Source organism: Oxyura jamaicensis, chromosome 3 (genome assembly GCF_011077185.1).
Source record: "Oxyura jamaicensis isolate SHBP4307 breed ruddy duck chromosome 3, BPBGC_Ojam_1.0, whole genome shotgun sequence".
Classification (NCBI taxonomy): Eukaryota; Metazoa; Chordata; class Aves; order Anseriformes; family Anatidae; genus Oxyura; species Oxyura jamaicensis.
The window spans coordinates 115,393,578-115,402,506 of record NC_048895.1 but is presented as its reverse complement, the minus strand read 5'-3'; the positions used below and the strand labels follow the sequence as shown (position 1 = coordinate 115,402,506).

The 8,929-nt window shown below is 52.3% G+C and overlaps 2 protein-coding genes across 3 annotated transcripts; one reads left to right on the top strand and one right to left on the bottom strand.

The window, feature by feature from the left end:
* Positions 1-1,237: 1,237 nt before the first annotated feature.
* On the bottom strand, positions 1,238-2,511 carry LOC118165135 (cygnin). Its single transcript, XM_035323044.1, has 2 exons — positions 2,368-2,511; positions 1,238-1,496 (listed from the first exon to the last, which is right to left on the bottom strand). Exons 1-2 carry the CDS (start codon positions 2,423-2,425, stop codon positions 1,363-1,365), a joined length of 192 nt encoding a protein of 63 aa, XP_035178935.1. The 5' UTR covers positions 2,426-2,511; the 3' UTR covers positions 1,238-1,362.
* Positions 2,512-5,230: 2,719 nt separating this feature from the next.
* LOC118165138 (small basic protein 1) lies at positions 5,231-6,223 on the top strand. 2 transcript variants are annotated; one of them, XM_035323047.1, is made up of 3 exons: positions 5,231-5,389; positions 5,974-6,110; positions 6,147-6,223. In XM_035323047.1, exons 1-2 carry the CDS (start codon positions 5,332-5,334, stop codon positions 6,102-6,104), a joined length of 189 nt encoding a protein of 62 aa, XP_035178938.1. In that variant the 5' UTR covers positions 5,231-5,331; the 3' UTR covers positions 6,105-6,110; positions 6,147-6,223. The 2 variants fall into 2 exon arrangements, with proteins under 2 accessions (XP_035178938.1, XP_035178937.1); XM_035323046.1 differs by lacking the exon at positions 6,147-6,223 and having other exon boundaries at positions 5,974-6,115.
* The last annotated feature ends 2,706 nt before the right edge of the window (positions 6,224-8,929 follow it).

Below are 8,929 nucleotides of genomic sequence, written 5' to 3'. Positions count from 1 at the left end.
GGAGGATTCCACATGTCTTCCACACCGCCCTTCACACCCAGCGTGGACAGCACAGCTCAAAGATGCTGGGAGACCCCAGCCCTGTGGTGCATCTGTAGATGTTTGTTCTGCTCCGACTGTGTCTTACTGCACTGCAAAATGAGAAAGCAAGAGAGAGGGCAGAGGAAAAGTTAAGACAGAAGAGGAATAAACTAGAAACTCCCTGCGTTTTCACAGTCCCTACCTCTAGAAGGGAAATGATCCCTGTCATGCAGCTCTCCTCCTGGTCCTTGACTCCCCCCCTAACAACAACCACTAGAAAGTTCAGTGATTCCTGCCACTAACTCAGAACAATTCCTCCTGAAAATAAATAAATAAATAAATAAATAAATAAATAAATAAATAAATAAATAAATAAAAATCAGCCAGCAACCCCACAAACAGCCACAGGTCCAGGCAATGTCATACAGATCCTCCTCGGGGGAGTGAGAGCAGAGCTAGCCCTAGGAGGTTTTATTTTACAGAAGCTGTTTTTGCTGTTGGACTCCGACCCCCTGGTTATCCCCATAAACCCACCGCTATATCTTCACCTTCACAGCTAATGCTGTGTGGTGGAAAGAATTAAATTCCTTATTGAAGGGCCTAAAAACGGTGTTGCCTCTGGTACTGGTGTAAAAGGAGGAGAAAGCCACCCCGGTGCTGAGGATCTCTGAACAGCTTCTCTGTGCAGAGTAAAGGTCTGCTCCTGCTGCACACCTCCCACAGACCTCGGATGCCTTCACAGCTCTTTTCTGTACGTATTATTTCCCCACCACAGACCCCCTGAAGCCAGAATCTGAACCCCCCCCCCATACCCCAAAGTGAAGAAGCCCTGGCTGGGCAGCCTTGGCAGTTTGCCCAAGGAGAATTAAAAAGGCATGGTTTGAGGTCTGGGACAGACAATTTGTGTCTCTGTTGTCCACCTCTGGGGTTTTCTGGTATTTTCACAGAAAAAGGGGTATAACATGCTTACATTGCTGAACCTCCCACATTTTTTGAGATGTCTGGAGACATCCCATAGCCTGAAAAAAACAGTATGGAAATGAATGCTCCCTGGATTCTTCTCTCCAGGGGCTGAATTAAGGGGCAGGGAGAAGGAAAGAGGAAAAATGACAGCTTTCATCCCAAATCTCTACCCCACTTTGGGCTGGGCGAACCTGTCCTAGTGCTGTGCCTGGGGCCATGGGACGCGAGTAAGCACACCACACACGTATGGGAGTTACATCTTTTTTTTCTCTTTTTATTTATCGAGAGGAGGGGATGACAGTTGGGCTCGACAGTCGAGATGCCGCTCCCAAAGCCACCGAGCTGCCTCCTCGTCCCCGGGGGCTCCTTGCCCAGCCCTTATTTCCCCTTCCAGTTGGGCGGCAGGCAGCAGTAGAACTTGCAGTCGGAGGACAGGGACCACACGTCCCCCTTGGAGCACTTGGTGGAGCAGTACCCGACCTTGGGGCAGTACTTCCTCACCTGCCCGTAGCCTGCAAGAAGAAAGCAGAGGGAGAGTGCTTGGGTTGGGAGGGTGCCCTTGGTCCCTGCTCTCCAACCAGGGCCAGTCGGTGATAGAGGTGCTCATCTGTGCAAGACAACATTTCTTCATCATGTTCCTCTCCTTAAGGGACAGGATTTATGTTTTCAGTGTAAAACAGCCAAAGTCACATCGAGATGGATCCAAAAACCTCGTGTCCACTCCCTTACAACATGCTTTTAGAAACTGTCCTCTTAGAAAAAAAGCACTCCAGATGTTGAAAATCTCTAATTGGCCACAGAGCAGCCTTGCACCAAATATTCTCTGTGGTGGTTACGAGTGGGAAGCTGAGTGAAAGACTTGGCCCAGACGGATGAGTGAAAGGAGCTTCGAATGCCCGACTGGCAGCCCTCAGCCCACAGTTCCCTCCTGACTCCTGCAGAGCGACCACAGGGCCTCAGACTTGGGCATTAGCAGCTACAGCTATGCCACATCAGCAAGTTGAATGTGCCCAGGACTGCTCCGTGACACAGAAATCGAGAGGCAAGGGTCCCCTCTGGCACTGTGAAGCTCTCCTACCCCCTGCAGAAGCGTCCACATCCACACCAGAAGTGTCCACATCCATACCAGAAGCGTCCACATCCAGACTCTTGGTTAGGAATTGTCTATCCTAAGCTCGCTCCCAAACTTTTAACCTCAGTTATCCCTCCACACAAATCTTCCTCAGCTAACCCCTTTTTACATCCCAGTCCCTTGAAATAAATTACTGATGTACCCGACTGGGTGATAGCCATCACCTCAGATGGCGATACCTATATTTCCAAGAGTTACATGAAATAAATCCCAGCCAGTCTCAGCTCATCTCACCCGCTTTTCCCACTTACCTGGGGCGGCCAGGGAGACCAGCAGGAAGACGGCGAGGATGAGGCAGAGGAACCTCATGGCTGGGGCCGAGCTGGGATCTGCAAGGCTGGAGGGAGAAGAGCCGGAGCGAACTCGAGAGGAGGCGGTGCGGAGGGAGGCTGAGGCTGCCGGTATTTATCGAGCCCTCTCCTGCAGCGCGGAGGATGCCGGGGAGCCACGGGAACCCGTCCAAGCCCGTGCTGTTCGTGGCCGGGCGCAGGGTGGGGGAACAAGCAGCAGGACCTCCTGCGCCCAGGTGTGCTGGCAGCCGCCGCCGGGTTGCTCAATATCGGCCAATAATCCCCGCGCCGCCTTTGAAGGGAGCACAAAGGAATAGGGGCTGGCAAGAGCGGGGCAGATGGGTCAGCGGGACCTGATGGAGATCTGCAGTATAACGGGGAGGGGAGGACGAGATCGGTATCACAGAATTTGGGGCCTTTCTCGGCCTCTGGCAGCGATGCAAGAGGGCTGAGCAGCGGCCGCGATGTGCCGATAACTCGCCCTCCATTGTCTAGGCCCTTCAGCATGCAGGCAGAGGGACCCTGCTGTGAGCTGCCTTGGCCTGGGGAGGACCCGGAGCCTGTGCTCTCCATTCCCATCCTCACGGGAACCCAGCCTGCAAAATATCTCTAATAATTCCAGCAAATCTCATACTCCTCACTTACTGTCCCCTCTCACCCCGCCGATGGGCAGCAGCATGGGGGCTGAGCGCCTGTCCCAGGAGCCTGGATGAGCCGACTGCTTGCAGACACTTTGGTCATCATCCCCCCTCTCAAACCCTCCAGAAAATGATGAGGTTGCAAGCATAAGCGGGGCAAAAATTGCTTTTTCAGCCCCAGTTAGCCAGGTTCTTTTATAGCTTTATACACAGAAAAATGAAGTGAGAGGTGCGGGGACAGAAGCTGCTGCTGCAGAATTACCGGGTGCCACCAAACCCAGGTCCCCAGAAGGACCTTCCAACACTTACAGGTGACCTTTGTAACAGGTTAGCAAAGGGTCAAATCCGATTCAGGGTCAGTTGCTGGTTTTGGAAAAATATGCAATCTCTGCACAGAAGACGGGTCTGGATTAGCCAGAGCCAGTTAGGAAGGGGGCTTGGGAATCCGAGGGCTCTGAAAACAGCTGGAAGTCCAAAAAGTGGAAAATTGTATGCTAAGAAATTTTACCTTTCTGATTTTTTAGCTTTCTGATGGGCTGTAAAAGGGCAAGAAGGGGTTAAAAGGTGGGAACTCATTCCCATCATGTTAAATATGCTGCGGCTTTACAGCTCGGGAAAGAAGCAGTTACTGGAGATGTATCACAGGGCTGCAAAAATTGTAAAGGCCTAAGGAAGAGAGATCTGTGGTTCTCCAAATCTCCTAACCCGAGAAATGGGTGAGATGTAGTGCTGAATCACACTGCCATCGCAAAAGCAACAAAAAATTCCTCTTTCATGCTGCATGTAGCTGAAATGGCAAACTTGTTGCCACCAGATGCTGGAGAGGTCAAAATATGGGACGTATGGCAAAGCAATTTATAAATTCATGAAGCAATTACAAACTCAAAAATTAGATACAAATCCTTATTGAAAAAGACCCCAGACCTCATGATGCAGCAGGCTGGAGACTTTTTCTGGGCGAAAACACGCTCTTGGACTCTTTCCCGTGTGCTTGCTTCTGCCCCCAGCTGTGCCTTGGCTCAGCCTTTCTTCTGTTCCCCTCTGATCTTATCTGAGAAACCGTGTAAGGGTGAGGGGCCGCACACCTCCTCTGCTTCCTGGCTGCTGCTCCTAACCAGCACTTTGCCTGTTTTGTGGTGTTTATTTTCGCTCTCCACGGTGTGCCAAGGGGGATGGATGCACTTTCCGACACGTGCACGGTGCCGTGGGTACGTCCTGTGTTTTACCAACCCAGCTCCTGTTTATACTTGTAGGACAATTGGTGCTGGCTTCCCGGCACCAGGACATTGCTCGTTTGTTCCTACCTGTGATCCGCTGCAACCTGAGATTTTCCTGCAGGACTGCTGCGCAGCCAGAAACTCCTTGTTCTGCATTCCCCAGCTAATTAGTTGTGTCTGGATAGAAAGCGTAACCCTCCCTGTTCCCTAATCGTGCTTGCTTTATTATTTCTTTAGCATCAAAAGATCCGCCGGAATCCTAGTCCTGTCCTCTAAGTGCTGCAGACCCTTTCAATTTCTTCTTTGTGAATATAGCAAGCACAGTCCACAGATGACCAGAAAAGTTATTAGGCAGGATAGCACAGGGATCACAACCGATTTCTGATCAGATGTGGTGTGGGAATCTATTGCTTTAGTTTCATTTAGATATTTGCCTGTTTCCTTCAATCAGCATCATGGGTCTTTTTGAGGAGATTTCGACAGAACACCCAAATAGCTCCCAGGCTATTATTGCAGAGCATCCACGGGAAAGGCCCTTGAGGATCCTCACTGACAACGCAGGGATGAAGGCACCCTGAAAACCATTCCCTGTGACGGATTTGATGCCCCAGTGCTGTCCGTCAGGTCTGTGCCTTGCAGACGGTGTCCAGGGCCGGTGCCTGACCAGGACACCCAGGCTGGATTCATGCAGCCCTGGAGAGCAAACCTGCCCCAGGCAGCTCCTGGGCTGCACCCGGTGGCGCTGAGCAGCCGGATCTGGAGGAGGGGGAATTGCCCCCACGCGTCCGGGTTGGTGCAAGTGGCTGGGAGCTGGGAGGTGAAGCCCGCTGGAGCATGGCCCCAGCCGCCGGGCACCTTTGGGAGCATGAGCAGCAGGTCGCAGTGACATTGCACGCGCCAGAAAGCAAACGCCACCTCTCCGAAGATGGCTTTGCTCGAGTTCCTCCTCCCACCGCTCTGCTCGCAGCAGGCACCTCTCTATAAAACCCAGCACCTCCAGCCTTCCTCACTGTGGCCGTCTCAGACCTGCTTTGCTCCCGGCGTGCCGAGATCTCCACCGTCCTCCAGACATGAGGGTGCTCTGCGTGGTCTTTGCCGTGCTTCTGCTTTTCTCCATGGCTGCGCCAGGTAAGAGAGTGACACCATCCCCAGGGCTGAGGGTGCACAACCTCTCGCAGAACCATTTCCAAATGCTTACCTTGGGTCCCTGGGTTTTAGAGGCTCACAGCCACAAGGGATCCTCTGGAAACACCTCCAGACCTTCTCATTTCTCACTCTAATTCCTGCCCTTTCTTCCCCTTTCGCCCTCTGCCCGCAGCACCCTGTGCCTCCTGCCTCCCCCTCTCCGCTCTCTGGGGTGGAAGGAGGGATGCATCTCACCCAGCTTTGGGGCTCATCCTCCCGTGGCCACCCCCTGCTGCCTTCAGCTTCAGCAAGGACAGACAGAAACAGGCACTTCGGGACGTGGTTTACCCAATGCAGCCAGCAAGCTGCAGGATAGATCAATGTAGGGGTGAACTTTCAATGTCGGGCTTTCCACCTGGATCAACAGGGAGAGAAAGCACTGCTCCTTCCCTGCAAGGGCTTAAACACAAACCTATCCCCTGCACCAGCACAGCCAGCAAGGAGATAATTTCCAGCTTTTGGGGGCTTTCTCTCCTACAGTGCTGGACATTTGCTGGTATAACCCACCTCCCTCTCTTTCCTCGCAGGGTACGGGCAGCCGAAGGGCTTTTGCGCAGGGTACTGCTCCTACTCGTGTGGCAAAACGGACGAGTGGACGTTCCACCAGACCTGCGGGAAGATGTACTGCTGCATCCCCCCTCCCAAAAAGGGAAAATGATTGCAATGGAGCCCTGCGGTGGACAAAGAGCGGCGCTTTCAGTGGAGATCCCAGCGCCGCGTTCATTGCGTGCTGGAGACGGTTTCATTGCTTTCAAGTAAATGTGGCCAGATGCGATTTCTGTGTGCCGTGTGGTTCATTCCCCTCCTGGGCAGGGAGCTCCAGGAGAGGTTCTGCAGCCTCCCTGGACCATGAACACGATATACCTCTGATAACCACAGGCCTGTGGCTGCAAAATGTCATGCTGGAAGGGAAGGGGCTTTGGGACCTGCTTCAAAACAGGGTGGTGGCAAAGGCTGGGAGAGGATGGACTGCCTGATATCATGTCCTCCTCCTCCACATTTTAGCCTTAGGAAACACAACACGCCCAAGCCCCCAGCAGTCCCATTCTGCACGGAGGACCTCGGTCCCACCAAGGGGCAGACACCGGGGTGAACAGCCACCTCCTTCCCCTCGCACCCCCAAAATCCCACTCTCAGGGTGTCTCCAGAGCATCCTCACCCCAGTGCGGCCACTCGGGTGTCGCGGTCCTGGGCACCTCAGCACAAAGCGGGTAACTTGAAACTGGCCATGGCCTGAGGTCAGGTAATCCACGACCCCTTGGGGATCACCAATAACAGAAGAAAAGACACAGATTTTTTCAGTTCCCCTGTCCCTGCCTGCTCCATCACACCATAAACCATTCACTCCCGGCTTTCTGCATGGGGACGGGGACAGGGAATGGTCCGGTGCCTGGGGGTCTCAGAGCATCCCGGCAAAAGGCAGCCAGGGAAGGCTCAGGAGCAATGTCAGAGGGTGGGATGCTTGTGCCAAAAAGGAGCAGCTCCCTGACTGCCTTGTGGGACAGAAAACAGCCCAGTTCCTGAGCAGTCCCCCAGGAAACAGATTAAGTTTCCAGCCATGGGGCCTTTCAAACCCAGAAAAAGGCTCCTGCACTGGTGTTTGTCAGGCTAGGGGATGATGCAGGAAACTCCCTCACAGAAAACTCGCTTGATTTAAGTTTAAAGGAAAGAAAGTTTGCTTAATTTTGTCCATACATGCAACCTGAGCTGCTCCAATTCCTTCCACGGGTCCAAACGAGCCACACCAGGAGATCTGGGGGGGGTTGAAGAGAAATAACCTGGCGAGCAGCCTTACACTATTTAATCCGCAGGACAAAGGATAATTGTGAAACCTGATAACCTTAAACAATGCATCACTTGAAAAAGTGAGCAAGAAGACAGCCGTGGGAGCCCGTGCGATATTTCTCTCCCTGCAGGAGGAGCTGTCAAGATCTCTCTTGCATATTCCTCTTTCCAAACCAGCTGCGGATTGTGAGATGCTGAGCGAGAGGGGTTAACACCAGCGTGCGGCTGAGATCAGCCAGGGGAAGGCAGCAGGTAAATGTCGAGAGCGAGAGGCGTCCTGCTTATCCAGTGGTTACTTACCAAGCTTCTCCTGGCCCCAGGCAACAGGATCCAAGAAAAAATAAAGAAGGGAAAAGCACCTGAAACAGCCAGGTGCTGGTGAGAAGACTGCACGGCCACACGGGGTTGGGAGTTGGAGAAAATAATAAAACTTGCAGAAGGAGGTGATGAACATCAGCAGGAAAAAAAAAATCTTTCCCATTTTTTCACAAGGAAAAAAAAAAAAAAAAGTGTGAGGAAAGTGAAAAGAAAAGCCCTGTGAAAGTGAATGAGCAGCAAAATGGGGTTTTGAAGAGGTCTCTCTCGTTCTGCTGCATCTCCAGCCTTCAAAATGCTCTCTGCAGCTATAGAAAGTTTCCGATAGCAAGAGCTTTTTCCAAAGGTCTGCTGTGAGGAGGTAGAGAGCTCTCCTCCGCCTCCTGGGGAGCAGAGGGACCCTCCAAGGGCGCTGAGCAGCAGGAGGGGTGGCACGGGCTCTGCTTTGTGGTTTCCAGCCGGGAAAGGGATGTGGTTGCAGTGCAAGGAGCAGGGGAAGAAGGCTTCCTTCATCTTCGTGTTCCATCTCCTTTACCTGTAGATAGCTGGAGCTTGGTACATGCCACAGAAATGCTGTTTCTGTTGTGTGGAAGTGATGTTTGCCCAAGAGGTCTTCACAAAAGGGAAGAAAAAGGGAAAAAGGCCCCCCTGCGAAGAGCATCCAGGAGATTCTCAGTGGATCCCTTTGGAGGCAAGACAAGGGCTGATGGGGACAAAAACCTGACCAGTCTCTTGGAAGAACTGACAGTAATAAATTATTTTTTTTGTAGGAGGCATTCTGATCTCTATAATTCAGGATTTTTTGGTTTGTTCTGTTTTATTTTGATTTGTTTTCCTGCAGAGTAAGTGCACCAGATCGAAATCATAAGCGGGCAGAGAACACTTCGACCAGCCTTACACACACTGAAAGCAGAAAGAAGAGAGGCACTGTCGATGAGGTGTGTGAAAGAGAAAAGTCAACATGGCAGGAATCGTGACCTCACGGTGAGAAACCCAAGATAACAGACCAGCATTATGAGAGACGTGTTCAGCTCTGACACTGTTACAGCCTGATGTGTTTCCAGGGCTAAGCCTTCCTCTTGGCACCATGAAGGCGAGCATCCAAAGAGCCACACAGTCAAACAGTGTTGCACGTCTGGAAGGTGCTCCTGGGAGGTTCAGACTTTTGGAAGAAGGACGAGCAAAAAGCACAGAGTCTTAGAAAATTAACCCCCAGCATCACCCTTTTCACAGCACGGCGTTGGCAGCCTGTTACCTGCGGCGTCTCGCACGGTGCTTTGGGCGTGAAGGCGCAAGGTTGGGTAGGAGGCCACAATCCTGCCTTCCAGGATCTGGGTCAGAGACCTCAGAAACTGTGCCCAGACCTCGTCTCGGAGGTGATTA

What these genes read in the sequence shown, in the direction of transcription:
- LOC118165135 (XM_035323044.1), bottom strand. Translation starts at nt 2,425, where the DNA reads ATGAGGTTCCTCTGCCTCATCCTCGCCGTCTTCCTGCTGGTCTCCCTG. An exon ending in GGTCTCCCTGGCCGCCCCAG is followed by an intron (nt 1,497 to 2,367) that starts GTAAGTGGGAAA and finishes TTCTTCTTGCAG; the next exon opens with GCTACGGGCAGGTGAGGAAG.
- LOC118165138 (XM_035323047.1), top strand. Translation starts at nt 5,332, where the DNA reads ATGAGGGTGCTCTGCGTGGTCTTTGCCGTGCTTCTGCTTTTCTCCATG. An exon ending in TTTCTCCATGGCTGCGCCAG is followed by an intron (nt 5,390 to 5,973) that starts GTAAGAGAGTGA and finishes CTTTCCTCGCAG; the next exon opens with GGTACGGGCAGCCGAAGGGC.